Source organism: Branchiostoma lanceolatum, chromosome 11, assembly GCF_035083965.1.
Source record: "Branchiostoma lanceolatum isolate klBraLanc5 chromosome 11, klBraLanc5.hap2, whole genome shotgun sequence".
NCBI lineage: Eukaryota > Metazoa > Chordata > Leptocardii > Amphioxiformes > Branchiostomatidae > Branchiostoma > Branchiostoma lanceolatum.
Genome location: NC_089732.1, coordinates 5,305,790 through 5,323,445, shown reverse-complemented (window position 1 = coordinate 5,323,445; position 17,656 = coordinate 5,305,790). Strand labels below are relative to the sequence as shown.

At 39.9% G+C, this 17,656-nt stretch overlaps 1 protein-coding gene across 2 annotated transcripts; it reads left to right on the top strand.

The window, feature by feature from the left end:
- The first annotated feature begins 101 nt into the window (after positions 1-101).
- On the top strand, positions 102-15,202 carry LOC136445242 (uncharacterized). 2 transcript variants are annotated; one of them, XM_066443139.1, is made up of 4 exons: positions 102-251; positions 551-676; positions 9,967-10,086; positions 11,665-15,202. In XM_066443139.1, exons 1-4 carry the CDS (start codon positions 102-104, stop codon positions 14,335-14,337), a joined length of 3,069 nt encoding a protein of 1,022 aa, XP_066299236.1. In that variant the 3' UTR covers positions 14,338-15,202. The 2 variants fall into 2 exon arrangements, with proteins under 2 accessions (XP_066299236.1, XP_066299235.1); XM_066443138.1 differs by having other exon boundaries at positions 9,964-10,086.
- The last annotated feature ends 2,454 nt before the right edge of the window (positions 15,203-17,656 follow it).

Below are 17,656 nucleotides of genomic sequence, written 5' to 3'. Positions count from 1 at the left end.
GTGCCACGAGGAGAAGACTCAGCCCAATATCTCAAGATCTCTCAAGAATAACAGTGACAGTACTTCTTGTCGGAGTGGTTGTAAAATAAGGGTTGAAAGCCATGCCGCAGAAAAAACGCGAAGATGGATTCAACAGAAAACGTTGGTGCGGCCATTGCAGCGACCTCGTCCCAAAATCGACATTCTACGACCATGTGAAAAAGTATGGAGTTGAGGTCTGTGGGGACGGTGATGAGATGTGCACAAAAAGGGTGAGTACCTTACTAGTGGCTGAAAGGCTACCTTATTTTCAAGTATCCGAGTATTTTCGTCATTCGACTCGCAACCTGGCCCTATTTCCTGTAGAGGATTGTAATACCTCAATCGTCAAGATAAACTTGACCTTTACAGTTCAGTCAGTATGGAGCACCAGAAAAATGATGAATTTGTATGTTAGTTAGTTTGTGTAAATCTCGGGCGGATAAACTGGCTGAATTTCATTCAAATGCTTATGTTCCGGTAATGCTTCTTATATGGATATAACATTGTGTTGATACCCCTTTCTTCGCAGCAAAAGTTAGCAGGAGCTACAACTGAAGCATCACATGACTTGCTGTCAGGTGATCCCAGTCTGCCCACAGTGTCAGATGTGGAGGATACAACCCCCCCTCAAGCAATGATGTCAGACCGGAACAAGGTGATTTTTGTTTTATTGTTTGTAACCTTCACATTGATCTGCCGGGTTACATAAATCTGCCACTTTCAAAAACAATGTGTTTGAGAGATCTCTAGTGCAGCACCCCATGCAGGTATGCACAGTTAAATATAATCTTACAGGAGTGCATAATTTTATATCATATTGTGGGACGTTTTGTTGGAAATGTTTGGTCATATCTTTTCAGGGGGACAGAAATATGTTCCCAGGTGGAATTATGTTAGTAGATTATCATTATGTATGATTTTGTATAAAAACGTGATGATATGATGCGATGACAAAGCTGTACAATTTAGCTCTTTGGGCTACAAACAGCTTTTACCTGCCTTGTGGAAATGGGATGGGGTTTTGTGCAGGTTCTTAGATTTAGAATCTTCTTCCTATTTCATCATTTGATGACAGAAATACAAGAATGGTTACAAATGAGCTCAGAGCTGTTAATATATGTCAGTACAACATCTGTTTAATCCAGCTTTCAAGGAACATGCAATTATAGTTGATAGCTGATACAAACAGGCATGACAATTGTTTATCTCACATTGTTTATCTACTTAGTATCTTGAATGAGAGGATGCTTTTCAGTATAAAAAAATCATAAACTCCCATTCACACCATCAAGAAAGTACAATTCCTAAGGGGCAAAAAGTTAATGCATGATATATATATGATTGTAATTAAGTATTCCTTAGCTGAAAAGACAGTCTGAGTTTGAGTCCCATTCGCCTACATATCTTATGTCTTAGTACTCTTACAATTTACTACCCAAACTGGAAACTAGATTTCCTACCTAACCTTGCTCTTGACTTGTCCCACAAATGACTATCATTTTCATTTATATTAGTTTATCTACACTCAGCGCAAAAAAGTTTGGAAACTTAACTTTGGTCGATCATATCTCCGTTGTTTCTTGATCAATTTCAGTGATTTATGTATCATTAAAAAGGGTCACATGAAAAAAGCGCCCAGATTACCATACTAATGTCAAACGCTTGAGATTCAGTTCTTTTTCTTGCACTCCTTCTTGCACCACGCAGCTGTTACTAGTGTTAGGGAATAAGTCTGAAACAGTCATATGCTATGTAGCCTTTGCTATCAACTGGCAACATGCTGGGAAAAAAAGGAGTACACCTGATTGTAAAATAGCCGTTAGGAAAGAGCCACTGAGGCAATAGCAGCGTTCAAAGATTTTCACGATTGCAGAAGAAAAATTAGATAACCAGTGCGATTTTGCACAAAGAAAAATCAAGCTCAGGATTCAATGGTTATCATTTCAGCAAACTTATAGCGGCACTTTAGATAAACTTAAACCTGACCTACAACGCAAACATAAGGGCATCATCCCCCATGAACAGTCGCACAGACTTCGGGGTTCTAGTTTCTTCGGGGTTTTTCGGCACTTTCCGTTACTTTAGGGGCGAATCATGTGAGAAAACGTCAAATTCATGAATTTTTGTCTTAACCTCACTTTTCCATGGTCTCGATCTAGGGGTCGACTGCAAAAGTCGGGAAAACAATTTCTATGTTTCTAGCGTAAATACTACTTATACTATGTCGCAAAAACTATGCAACGGCCAGGGTTTTGCGTGATCATGAGGCTTTTTATTTTCATTTTAGAATCTTTTTCTTCATTTTTTCAAATCTTTTCATCTTTTTACAATTTGCTGCCCAAACTGGAAACTAGATTTCCTACCTAACCTGGCTCTTGACTTGTCCCACAAAGGACTGTCATTTTCATTAGTCTATCTATATAGGAAAAATACACTCAGGCAAGCTTTTAGGAGTCTTATCTAGCCTGGATGCCAGATCCCCAAACTGATAAAGGTTTATATCTTTCAGAGTTGGGGGTCTGGCATGCAGGCCCCACCCTGATGGTTCACATCTGTTAGACAAATAAATCAAGCTGACAACTCAGACCTTGTTGGAATTTACCGTGAAAATTGCTCTGTTGCAAGTTAATCAATCCCACCCACCCCTACACTGTACTACACAGGCATATTAAAGGAGAAAGTCATTTTGAAAACCTTGAAGCCCTGCACAAGTCTAGATGATTCTTAGATTTGAATAACTTATAATTTTACTGTGTAACTACCAGGTCAGACCAACCGGTGATAGTTAAAAGTACTTAGCTCCATTTATTGGGAGATTTTGTAGTGGTAATAATTTGTGAACATGAACACTCCAAGCCAGATTCAAATAGCCTCAAGCCAGGTAATGTTCCAAGCTGCCTCTGGAGGTGATTTCACAGTTCATCATTCTTTTGTGAGAGGGTGTGTTACTTAGTCCTGAGCTCAGTACATTATCCATGGCATTTTTTTTTCCATTTCATATCTTTGTTTGACATACACGTACACAGGGTCAGACTCTACAGATCAGCTCCCTTCCAGCAAAGATAATATATTTCTATACAGAAGTAATGATGTACTTGTACTTGCACCTTAGTTTCCCAATTACGAATGGGTATAGAACAACAAATTTCCCTCAAGGGAAACATTAAAAATCGTGCCTACTCCTAGCCACCCCACCCCCAACTGAAAGCTCTGCTTGGAGAATACCTACTGCATCCAAGGCAGCTATTAAAGGAAATTCTATCTTTCCATGTACCAATAATGTCTTGGTTATATGCAAATCAGGGTGATTGACACCTTGACTTTAATTGGGATATTCACAGCCAATACAAACATCCATGAAAGAAGAATAAGTTCTCACAATTTTTTTTCTTAGGAGCACAGTGCTAAGTCCATCGAAACTTACATGTATGTGCCTATATCATGGACTGTTAAGCTGAACAGTCCATTTTAAAAAAAAGGTCAGTATTTTTAGCTTCCACAGGACCTCTACTTTTACTTAGTTACATCCTACCTACCCTGGAATCCAGAGCATATGTACCGGCCCGCGCTTCGAGTTACCCGGGCCTACGTTTCCGCTACCACCCCCCCCCCCCCCCCCCCCCCCACCCCCATCTACCCTGCCCCACTATCCGGACAATTGATCTGGATTCCAGGGTACATCCGAAAGGTATTTTACTTCCCATTTTTCTTGCGACAAGGAAGGCAGTCGTTGATGAAGGTTAGACATCCAGGTAATAAGATACGCCAAAAATAATTACTTAAGAGTTAGAGTAGAGTAGATCCTTTCGGCCAGGTAGGAAGGTCATATTCCAAGTAAGGCCGCTCATCCCTTTACTGGATCGTGATTCCAAGCTTGTGATGGCAGTCTAATGCTTTGTAGTTGTAGACTACTGGGCGATGTTCCATGTGTTTATCAAGTCTGTTTTTGAAAGTGTTCACTGTTAGAGTAGAGTAGAGTACAGTCTACAGTCAGTTTTGACCGCTCCCTTGTACAACATCTTTAGCCAACTGACACTGTTTCTGTGGGTCAGGTCCAGGACTCTGAAGTTGTATTTTACAGGGTGGCTTTCCATATAAAGGCGGTCAAACCTGGCTTTAAAAGCATTCACTGAAGGGGCTTTGACAACCTCTTCTGGCAATCCGTTCCACCGGGGAATGACCCTGTTACTAAAGAATGACAGTCTTTTGCTTGTCTTAGTAGCATTTCTTGTCAGTCATAGGTAATGTCCTCTTGTTTTGGAATTTCTGATAGGCATGTAGTAGTGTCATACAAATTATGGACATATTTATAGGTGTTGATGAGATCTCCCCTCAGTCTTCTGTACAGTAGTGATGGAAGCTTAAGGGCTTTGAGCTGGTTACACACCTATGTTCCGAAAACCCTATGTTCGGAACGTAGTTGTCCGGAACATGTTACTTTGTAGTGAAATACAGGGCGATTTTATTTGTAACGATGACTGTCAGTGACAGTGCGTGTTTTGCACGCACAAGGCTATGCGGGACGCAGGGTAGTGCGGGTTTCGCACCAACCTGAAGCTAGCCCTCGATTCGGCCTTCAATTCACAGCCTTCGATTCAGCCGTCGATTGGATTTTGTTCAACAGATTGCAGCGCTATTTGCTGTTTATCTAAATGTGGCCCGTGAACTTGAGAAAGTGATTAGGACACTCTGGGACAACAGAGTACCTAATGCAAGTGTCAAATTGTACGAGCCGGATCTAATAAAAGAGACAAAAATTGATTAGCGATTAGCATTAGGTACTCTATGTCCCAGAGTGTCCTAATCACTTTTTGAAGTTCACAGGCCACATTTAGATAAACAGCAAATAGCGCTGCAATCCGTCCAGCAAGCCTTTTTGTGTACCCATTCGGAACATAGGGCGTTCGGAACATAGGACGTTCGGAACATAGGTGTGTCCCCCTTTGGGCCTTTCCTCGTATGAGAGGTCACGTAAACCGGGCACTGTCTTGGTTGCTCTTCTTAAGTTCTTTGCACATTTTCGACTTGTTCAGCGTGTCTCCAGGTGCATGGTGACCATGGATATAGGTGCACCGTATTCGAGGTGTGGTGTAACCAGTGATTTAAACAACAGGGTAAAGAACTCAAGCAGCTGGATAAGATTTTGAAACATATCTATTCAGAGTTTTGGTATAAAAACAAGTTCTACCTATCAGATCCTTCTTAAGTCACTGTCGAAAGATAGCGGATGCTATCTGAAACGTCTGACTGTTTCAAAATCTTATCCAGTTGCTTGAGTAACTATTTTTGGCGTAAGGAAGGCAGTCATTTAGTGCTTTTCCTCCTGTATGAATTTGTTTCAGTATCAAATCATTTTTTTATTTGCAAGTTTAATTCACACATTTGTCAACAGTTAACTTATCAAACATTTTAAGACAAATTTTTTCAACAGTTGACAATAGTCGTGCCTCAGGGCTGCAGGTACAAGTAGTTGGCTATAAGAGATGGTGTGATTTGTCCTACTTCCCCAAGCCTAAAATTCCACATGACTCTTGTTCACCTATCAATGTAGGTCTCAAGTTAGCTGGTTAATATTCTTCCAAGAGATTTGCTTGTGCCCCCAATTTTTTTGTGGTGCGCCTAAAGTTTTGCTGGTGCGGCCAGCTTTTGGGGGTTGCAGGGCTCGAAATACTGGGTGCATGTGCACCCAGTGCACCCAATTTTGGCGCTGTGCACCTAATTTTTTACTGTGGGTGCACTGGTGCACTCAAATATTTTCGTACGGTTTAATGTGTAAAGGTATCACTGCACACTAGTAGACAGCATATTCTTGACATCTAAGTGTAAGAAAATGATAAAATCTTTGTTGTAGTACTTGTTTAAGATTTTGATGTTAGAATTTGAGTTAATTTCGATTTTGAAAGCTTCAAAACTGCGTGCCGAGATTGCATGCCAAACGCGCATGAAGAGGAACAGTAAGGTTTGTCATTAGGTTTTGCTTACAATAGTTACATCCTACTTTATTTTATGTGGTGCACCCAAAGATGTTTTGGTGCACCCAATTTTTTAGGTTGGGTGCACCAGTGCACCTATTCCCAAAACTGAATTTCGAGCCCTGGGGTTGGGAGCACAGTGTAAAAAAGTTAGTCTCGAGCCCTGAATTTGCCAGTTTGAGTAAATGCTATTTTCAGGTAGTAGTAGTAGTAGTATCCAGTATTACTAATACTAGGATACTTTTTCCCCCTGGATGTACAGCAGTATAATCTAATACTATTAGATTATACTGCTGTACATCCAGGGGGAAAAAGTTGAAAACTAGGAATTTCAGTCAAGGAGGTTCTAGCTGCCTTTGAATCCGGAAACTGTACCTCCCTATGTAACACTGGTGTTTTATTATTAGTTTAACTATTAAATATACACTGTATGTATCCTTAAATGTTTTGTAACTTCGTAATTTGTTTCTAGGCTTCCCTTTTTGGCCAAAAGAGTTAAGTTCTAAGTAAAAAAGTTGAAGAAAGTTGTCTTTTAGCCCTTGTTTCATTTGCTTGTATTCTTTCATTGAGCGGATAGCCAGCATGGTAAGTAAATACAGAAATGTTTGCGGTGGTTTTATGCTTGCGGTTCTCGCGGTGAATTTTTCAGTGCGAATGTAAAACCACCGCGAAACGCATTGCTCACCTATGACTGTAGCGCTACTATTGTTTCAAATGCCAACTTAAAACCACCGCGAACGCTCCATTTTCTCCCTAATGCGAAATTGAAACCATGCAAACTTAAATTCATCTACACTTACACCAGTGTACGTTAGGCCCTACTGTACTAAAAATGCTTCATGAGTACTGTAAGCTATCTTTCGGTATTTCACTACAGTAGCTACTTGAGTAATCCTTTGTATTATGAATAGTTTCTAGTACAAAGTACAATCCAGAGGGGTCATATCTACCAAGCTCTGGCCTTAATGTGGCAAGCTGGTTGCTGGCTTTTTTTAATGCCATGAGGGTTGCCTTACACAGAATTTGAGATGTCCTTGTTCAATTGGAGAATTGTCGTTTAACCTAATCTTGCCCCATACCTCTGCTCCATAGGTTATCATTGGAACTATGCATGCATCAAATAGTTTTCTGTACACTGATGTACTCTCACCTCTCAAATAAACGTACCGGTTCTGTTAAAGTTTTTCTGCCCATATTTCCCCGGTAATTTTTTCTCGTAATTATTGGTTCTTTTACGTGCAGAGGTTTGAGGCTTACGCCCAAAGCTCCCTCATATACGAGGCCGCCGGCTTTACGTCACCATCTGAAATGACGAATGCAATCCCTTACAACATGTCCGAGCTTGAGTCGACCACTGAGGTTCAAATGCGGGCCCTTACATGGAATTTGATCCAGATGGCGAAGCAGCGGGATTACGTTGCCACTTGCGCCACGGGGACATGTCGAGACATGTACAACGTAAAAACAACAATCATAACTTATATTCCCTTGTGATATGTGTTTTGAGGACACAAAATCTCTATAACGGCGGAAATATATCTGATTTAATTCGGTAAACACAGCTTGAAACATGACCGCCACTCTCTGCCACTCTCAGTTATGTTGCGTAGCATGGATACCGATCTTTAGAATACCGTAAACGCATGGAAGCATTATATTTTGGGGCAACGATAGACACAGAAGGCCATATTTATTTTCAGAGGGTTCATTTTTTTTAAATGATCAGAAGATTTTCCCAATTTAGCGGTTAATCGCGGGTTCTAGTGTCAACATGTAATCGGTAACTTCTTAGTATGTGCGGTCTGTGACGTTGAGCTACTTTTACAGTTTTACAGTTGAGCTCTGTTAAATATTGTAGGCTATACTGCAGGAACTCGAAATCCAAGCGTCTCACAATAGCTTTGTTTTCGACGCTATGGAGCAAAAGTTTATAGACATAATTTTTTGTGGAGGGACTGTGTTCATATTTGTGTTTTTTTGGGGGTTGATGTCATGGGGGGAAAACATGATCAGGTACATTACAGATGGTCAGTAATAATGAAATGATATAACAATTTTCTTCGATCACTTGCTTCAAGTCCCAAGTAGAAAATGCATGTACATGTACATTTTCATGTTGAATTTGGAAGCACCGTGGCCCCAGGTTAGTGGGGAACCTATCATATCTTACGAAGAAGCAAGGAAGATCATGACTTGAACAAGCTATGTACAGTTATTCTGTTCAATATCTATATACGTAATAGATATGGTCCTGAGGCATAATTGAATATATATATAACCTACCTGTTTATTATCTTATTTCCCTCGCAGGACAGTTGTACATGTAAGGACACAGTTTACCTAACCTCGACTGGCAATTTTGGAAATTTTCAGGGTGCTGTCTCCAAGAGTAATGATTTAATACCGAGGAGGGGTCAACAATCCTTCTTTTGCAGCCCGGTTCTGAAAGTATAAACCGTTGTCGATTGTGAACAGTGTCCTATTTACGTGCGGGAGCAGTTTACGTCCAGTTTGGGTCATGTCCACATGTCGCGGCGTATTATGCCAAAGCCAGTTCTCATGAGCAATAAAGATGTATGATCCTTCATACAAAACAATGAAAAAGGTTTCCGTCCAGCGACATAACCGAATAAACTCCTGAACCAGTAACAACAAGTTGCACGGAGTCGTCATGCATGACATATTTCATATGTAATTCGACACCGCATATTTCATCATGTTTTTCTAAGTTCCACGGTAGCTAGTATCTTTTAGAAGTAGCAGACGTTAAACCTTTCTTTGATATTCAGACTATCCATGGTGATTCGAGGTTTGAAACCAGTTTTAGGAAGGTTTGATACAACCTAGCTACCCCGGGACCCCTGGATGGTTAACTTTTGCACGGCAAAACATATCAATAGCCATGCGTTTAGCACGTGAACGCCACGTGCCGCGCATGTCGTTGAAATTCACAGATCAAAATTGTTTTCTTCCATCGCGTCAAGCAAGCGGCGGGTCAAACATGACTTATAATCATTTGTCTGTAGACCACTTTGGATAGTTACTGTGCATTTTTTATGGTCTATGTTCTTCAAGCATAGCACCAGAAGGGAAAAGACTGGGGTGGAGGATAATGGGTTAGGCTAGCACAATTTTACATCATATACATCAGTATAAATACATGCTGGCATGGCGTTAAACAGGCGGAGAAAAACTTACAGACCATGCATTTTATTTTTAGAAGAGCTGATATTTCTGCCCATGGGTTTAACATTTGGCTCTGTCCGCGCAGTTTTAAGATAAATACGTTTTGAATAAATTGGACACTAACTGGTCACGTAACGTTAGAAGGGATGGCTAGTAGTTATCATTAGGTAGAATGATTATTCTTTGTCACCTCAAAACTCAGTACTTAGCAGTTGCAGGCTCCCCTGACATCTTAGATATCTCGATCGGAAAAACTCATACTCGCTGTATAAAGTGTATTTTATCTCCAGGTTGTAAAGACCTGAAAGCCTTATGACTAGATATATATTCATTTGTGGACTCTAGAAAATTATAATAGGAATCAAGTGTTTGGCAGTTTGGTCCCTCTTTTCTTAGCAATTTCCATCTCCGGCTAATAGCCAAGCCGACGTAAGTCGGCATGAATTTTGCATTCATGAAAACTTGCATCCAGCTCATTTGGTATAGCTTGCTACCTTTTTTTTGATCCCATACATTTTTGATCATTCTTGTTCTTTGCCTTTAGAGTCTTAATCTCCGATCAGCACTGAAGCCGCATTCATTCATGTCCTTCCAAACCATTGACTGTATAATCATATCAATAAGTTACTTTGGGGAGACATAAGCCCACTGTCTATTGGCATCGTGTATGTTTGCACTCATGTACATGATGTTTTATCGCCTAATTTTTTTTCACTACGTGTATGATAGTAAAATGTTCAACTAAGAAGCTTTTCTGACTGCATGTCTTTTCCTTCCACTCTAGCAGTCATACAATCCTGATATAGCAGCTGAGTCTGAACCACAAGACTGTAGCAGTCAAGACATGGCAACAACAGATGATGAACAAGCAACAGATGGGAGCTCTGATTCTGAGTCAGACTGTGAGGTAATTCCAACTTCTTTTACTTGTTGTACTTAAAGCACAGTAGATCAGAGCTACCTAATTGATGTTACAATGGCTGCGTCATTAATGTACTCTCCAACCAGAGGTTATACATTTTGGTAGTCAAATTCTTAGTGCACCGTTCAGTTCTGCTTTCACTTGAATGTCCTACTTGACTTCAAAAGTGACTTTAAAAAGTCTCTTTTATTTGGGGAGTAGTCAAACCTGCCTTAGAGGCAACCACCTGGCCACGGCGACCGCTTTTTCTTGGTCTCAAAAATTTCTCCCATAGGCACAAGCATTAAGCAGCCTTCCCAAAACACCCGTCGACTGTGACCAGCACGAATTGGGACGCACAGAGCACAATCCCTGCCCATGAGGACTGCCTCACTTTCAAGCATTTGGCGACATCAAATTTTGATGCCTACGACTGAAACGTTTTAAAGACCTTTGCAGACAAAAATCTATTCATGGCATCGATTCATCCATAAAGTTTGTTTAAATAACGTTTACAAAGATAACTGAATTATCCAAAATACTTGCCGTATGATACATGTATTTCGTAACGTTACCGCAAGCTTCTGGTTTAGTTTGAACGATAATGTAGCACATGTAAAAGTCAGATTTCACAGAAATCATTATCCATTTCTTGGTATTTCTATCAAGTGTCTTACTAAAAACCGCAGAAAAATGACTTTGCAGTAAGCAAAACTTCTTGGAGAGACATGTTGTTGCTCCGGGCCAACGTCATTTTGGTTCTGTTATCGCTGGCATTTCTAAAATGCAACGCTGAATGTGAACATCTAACGTTCCAACATATGTACTAGTTATCAATGAAAATTAAGATTCTTATTTTCCTTTTACTTCGATGAATGGCACAAACCTTTATTGGGTGCTTCTTGCTTGTGATCGCCGATGCTGTATGTTCTGCTGCACTTTTACCTTTCAATGTGGCCGTGAGCTCAGCCAGTGATATCAAAATGTTCCATCTTCATCATTCACTTGTCAGCATGAAAATTTATTGCCCATTCAGTATTCAGCAGTCAGTGCCCAAAAGAAGGCTGGGGTCAGCAGTTTTTTGCTAGGTTTACCTTATAAATAGATGTTATGTGTGCATGAAATATTTGACATAACCTCAGGTGAATGCAGGAGGTCACTATTCGATCGGGAGAGTCAGACATTGTTTTGAAGTCATGTCAATGTAATGGTACACAAATATTACAACAATAACAGATCTGTATAGGATCTTTCTGTCAATTGGAATGAAGGCTGATGGTAGTTACATGTACATTGTATGCTGTCTAAAATCATTTTCCATCCATATTACTGTATACTAGTACCATATACGTATTAACTTCAACTTAGACACATGTTGTGAGTCGATCCTCTTCAAGGCGACCACCTGTCCATTATCCAACACGACCGCTTTTCCATGGCCCCCTGGGTGGTCGCCTAGGGCAGGTTTGTCTGTATGCTCTATTGGACTACAAGGTCACGTTCAAAATTTGAAGAATCTCAGCATAGAAATGTTGGATAGAAAGTACTTAATGAAGTATAATTTTTTTAAATTCTATTTCACAGGCAAACAATGAGGACACAGAAATATGGAGTGATGCTGAGATGGAAGAAGATTCGTTGTACTTCCAAGGTGGCACAGACATGGAGGAGGACATCAGTGATGCAGGCAAAACAGAATCAGACATTTTTATGCCTCTGATCACTTTATTGTTGCTACTTCTTTCCAAGTGGAAGTCAGTTTTTACGATATCAGATTCTGCTCTAGAAGTACTTTTGAAGATTGTTGGGAGCATTTTGATGGCCATTGGAACTGCACTGTGTATGGAAACTGTGAAGAGCATTGCTTTGGCTATACCACGTACCATATATATGTTTAGAAAGAGACTAGGTCTAGATAGAAATGATTTTGATCGCTACGTCGTATGCCCTACTTGTGATTCTGTGTATCCAGTTAAGGATGCAGTAGTAACTGTTCGTGGTGGCAATGGTGAAGCTTTAAGAAAAAAATCAGCTAAATGTTCTCATGTTGAGTTTCCAAGACATAAGCAGAGAAAATTTCGAAAGCCATGTGGAACCATTTTGATGAAGACTGTTCTTGGTAAAAATCAGAAAGAATTTCTATACCCCAAACGTACATTCTGTTATCGCAGTTTAACAAAGTCCCTTGAGGACATGTTACAGAGGCCAGGATTTAGTGAGGACTGTGAAGCTTGGAGGAAAAGAAGTACGCCACAAGGAACGTACACAGATGTGTTTGATGGTCAAATCTGGAAAGACTTTCAGGTGGTCAATGGTCAACCATTTCTTGCTGAGCCATGTAATTTAATAGTTATGTTGAACGTCGACTGGTTTCAAGCCTACAAGAATATCAAAGAGTCTGTTGGCGTAATGTATTTGTCTATAATGAATCTTCCAAGGGAAGTGAGGTTTAAAGAGGAAAATATAATTGTGGTTGGGATTATTCCAGGTCCACACGAACCCAAACAACACATCAATGGTTTTCTCAAGCCTTTAGTACAGGAGCTGCAAAATCTTTGGCAAGGCATCTACCTAAATGATAACTCCTTAGTTGGTATGCAGCTTTACCGTGCTGCTCTGTTATGCCTTGCCAGTGACATCCCGGCTGCCAGGAAAACTGCAGGTTTTTATGGGCACATGGCAAAAAAAGGATGTAGCAAGTGCCTCAAGTCGTTCCCTAGAGACTCTGATAACCATGTAGATTACTCTGGATTTGAAGAGGAGTATCCTTTAAGGAGTCACATGGAACACTGCAGGTATGCTGCAGAGGGAAAACAGGCACAGAACAGAGCAGAACGGGAAAGAATTGAAAAACAATATGGTGCTAGATATAGTTCATTACATGACCTGCCCTACTTTGACGTTGTCCGGATGCATATCATTGATCCGATGCACAATTTGTTGGAGGGTACAGCAAAACGGGTTATGCAAGTATGGAGGGATACTGGAGTGCTGTCAAAAGAGCAGTTTCGCACACTGCAGGCCCGAGTTGATGCAATGACTGTACCCAGTAACATTGACTCCAGCATGCCCTCAAAGATTGAATCGTCTTTTGAAGGGTTTACGGCAGCACAGTGGAAAGCATGGGTTTGCATTTATTCATTGTTTGCCTTGAAAGGAGTGATACCGCCAGAAGATTACAATATCTGGAGAATATTTGTGTCGGCTACACGACTTCTCTGCTCGAGAATTATTACAGAGAGTCAGATTGATGATGCTCATCGGTGCCTCAAAATGTTTTGCAATGCATTTGAACAGAAATATAAAAAAGAATGGTGCACTATGAACATGCATCTGCACCTTCATCTAAAAGCCTGTATTCAGGACTTTGGCCCTGTTCATGCCTTCTGGTGCTTTTCGTTTGAACGTGCCAACGGTTCCCTTGGCGACTATCATTCAAATAATCGCCATACAGAAATCAACATAATGCGAAAATGGCTTATAGATTGGAAAGTTGCCTGTAAACAAAACATGTTCCAAAATCAAGGAGAAAATTGTGAGATGGATTTTGTCGCATTTTTTGATAAACCTGTTTCGAATAAGTCCACACTGACCGCACAGCAGGTACACATGTTGAATGAACTGTCACAGAACAACAACCTAGTCGATCAGTACCACAATTTTGAAGTAAATGATGAGTGCGAATCAATGTTACCACCAGTTAAGAGGAGCAGCATGTCAATAGAGGAGAATGAGGCACTATTTGCTATGTTTCAGGTACTTTACCCTAATGAAATGGTTCATAGGGTTTCTCTGCTCCACCATTATTGTGACAGATACTTGCTAGGAGGTTTTGTACTCTGTCCATCTGAATATAGAAAAGGATCCTCCTCATGTATACAAGCAAAATGGTTTAACCATAGAGAAATTACTGGCGAACCAATAATTGACCCCAGTTCTTCCCCGAGACCAGGTCGTATCTCTAAGATATGGAAGGTTTTTTTGTTCTTGAAGACAGAAAATACAGAGAAGAAGGTAGAATGCACAGTAGCAGAGGTCAGATGGTTCAAAGTTCATGGGGATAGATACTTTTATGGGATGAATAGTGCCTGTACAGTTTGGGAGGAGAGCTATGAACCTTGGTCTTATGCCTCCTTCCTTCCTATGAAAAGGATTTTAAACCAGTGTGCTTTCTGCACATATAAGGTGCCATTCAATGCCTCAAGAGAAGAAACTGTTAATGTTGTGTCACCTGTGGCATCTGTAAGGTGTGTGTGATTTGCCACAAATGCTTGTTGTCTCAGTTTATTGGGGCTCACCTTAATCAACCCGTGCATACCAGGGTTCATAGCTTTCCTCCCAAACTGTACAGACACTATTCATATGCCTACACATGATATTCAGTCAATGATGAAAGGTATATCATTTAGTAGGAAATGCTACATGTGCTTTTGATAGTGTGTGATACATCTGGTTGATACCTAGGAAAATAAAACCATGTACCATAGCCAGTATGAAATAAAGGTTAAACCCGTTGTTTTGTCTGAATCATAGGGAACATATGCATGTAAATACTGTGTATTTTGTACCAATAATGATATGTCATCATCATCATCAGTCGAATGTGATAATGATATGTAATGTTACTAAATTCAAAATTGAGAACTACAGGTATATTGCTCTATGCCAATTCTTTGTTCTTGAACAAAACAGGCAATATCTGCAGCTAATATCTTGATATGTGATAGTAGATCTCCTAGATTTTGATTTTTTTTTAAATACATGATATATTGTACTGTGATCCATGTAATTATACTGTTGTCTGTACTAGCCAATTGATATATGATAGCTTTACCCAAAATGACATGGGCATATGTGACACTTGTATACAGAGAGACTACAACACAGTGTGGCGTTAAGAAAATAGATCAACAAACAAATATCTGGGTCATATGTGATGTGTATATTCACCTTGCCCTGTGGTGATCCCAGTAGACTAACAGATATGTAAATATACTAATATTGCTGAAACATAAATCAGTACATTTTGTTTCTTTGATTTTTCACTATGGATATATGTCTGGTAGCCCCAGTCAACAAGTATACTGGAGAGATGTGAATAAAACCTGTTACTAAAACATGACAGTTCTAAGTGCTTTAATTTGTATGTTTTCTGTTTTTTCTTAAATTCTTTATTGAAAATTGCAACAATACAAGACACAGTGAAACGCCAGGCAGACAAGCTGATGTTGCGGACCACTCTACATTACAATTACACTGAATACAACAATTAAACACTAAGGCAATTCATAGCATGATACAACATAAAACAATGCAAGATACAATATAAAACAATGCATTAAGTGCACAATTTAGAAGTGTCTCAGCTGTAAGCTAGGGGGCAGTAAATCTTTTTGTTACTGCAATGCAATGTACGTGTGCAGTGCCGCAGACAGTTGTTTGTTGATGGCGAAGTTGTTGGTTTCTGTTTTTACCGTTGTACATTGAGAGAAATGATGAATTGTTGTGGCCTATGGGGAAAATCTTCCAGTGTCACTTATGTCCTATCCTGTCTTGCTTAACATACTGTGTTCCTGATTTGATATGTTTAACAACAGACATGTCAGAGTGAGTCAAGATTCTGCATTATCCCTAAGATGTCAGTCAGAGATGTGGCAAAGGAGTTAAGCCCCCCTCTCACTGGACGCGCTGGCTGCGGCCTAAACTGGATTTGTGTTACCCTTGGGAATATCCTTCAAAACGTTCAAGTATGACCAAAATGACAACAAAACACACAAAGTTGAGTGCTTTGTCAATTCGATCAGCTGCAGCGTGCCGCAGGGCCAGTGAGAGTGCCCCCCGGACTTACTGTAAATGAAGAAATGTTTATGGTGGTTTTATGTTCGCGGTTTTCCTGGTAAACTCTTGGCCGCAAAGTTAGAGCCACCGCTGTTTCTGTTTCTATATTTTCATGATTTACTTCACTGGTAAGATTTCTCTACCCCGGGTACCATCCAATTACTACTAATAGCCTCAAATACTGCCTTGAAAAACATTTTCAGCATATCATCAGCTAGTTATATAGCACAGCACCATTATTGTACAGTCTGGAAAGAACCCTGGTGTTAATGACATGCAAGCCATGCTGTTCATTAATACTTTGGTCTATTTTTTTAAAAGTTGTCCTGATTTCTAACAAATGCACAGTGATTTTTAGAGTGTATGTGAGAGATGAGGTTATAATACAGTTCATTGCAATATTCACAGTAGGATGGACATTTCCTCATGGTGTCCCCTGCTTGCTTGTAAGTGACCTTTTGGGGATTCTTGTCATTCCATGAAGGAAAGACAAGGGTGTACATGTGTTGGCCTATTGTTACATGGGAAATCTTCGACCTTTATGAATGGTACCGGTGACTTGAGAGTTCTTGGACAAACACTCCCCACATGTATAACGTTACATACACTCTGTGGATAGAGAACTATATAAGCTGTAAAACTGAGCTTTCAGAGCTGGTCTGGACCCATATTGGATACTTGTTTTGAAAGTAAAATGCACAACAGATGGTCAAATATTTGTTAACTTTCGTTACAACCCTACCCATTTATGACTTTCAAGTTCAAATGGTCCTGTACACTTTGATGACAGACATATAGTGTGACATTTTATATAAAGAGGTCCCAAAAGGTGCGGTACGTACTTCAATTGCTTGGTTCTGACAATATAGCCAAAATTGTAACCAACAGTCTTAAACTTTTAAAACATTTTAGTTTTTACATTTTACAATTTAAGGTCATGTGAATTTTATATATAACGTTATACAATAGATATTTGAGTTATGAGTGTGTATCTAACCTGATTTTTCTATTAAATGGCTAGTAAACAGTTACTGTCAAGGACAGCTTTTTAGCTATTTGTTTGACTCTAGGTTCTAAAGTCTGGCTGATGTATCCCAGGTAAGATTTGCATGGTTCTTAGATCTGAGGAACAGGTAGGGCAACTTCCAGATTATATTTGTTTGGCTCTTGGGACTCAACACCACCTTACTGGTAATGTTGGTATGGCTCTTAGTTCTAAGAGCATCAGTAATGTATGCATGTTTAGATATAAAGTTAGCACACCAGTTGTGTACATGGATAAGCACAGGCTTAATCATAATTTTCTCTTACTACTGTGCAGAAGATTATGTAATGTTGGTGTGCCTACTACAACATATAGGACTCATGAATATACCATGCTACTGAGGCACTTAGTGAGGTAAGGCTCCATGCAGGTAAGATTTACCCGTCTCGGAGACCAGGTGAGGGCACTAGTAATGTTTGCATGGCTCTGGAGTCTGGAGACCAGGTACAAGTAATATTGCCTATTGAACATTCTGCTTGTACTACTTTAGGTACTCTTCTTCCAAGAATGTATTTTCATGATAATTATGTTACATCTTGATTAAACCTCCTTGGTTACATGTACCCCATAAACTGTGTGTGGTCACTGTCAGCAAAGTCTGCCATATGAGATGACACCTGATATGTGTGTTGCATTGGAATACTGACTCAGTGTACATGTATTTCTTTTTTCATGATTAAAGTGTATGAATTG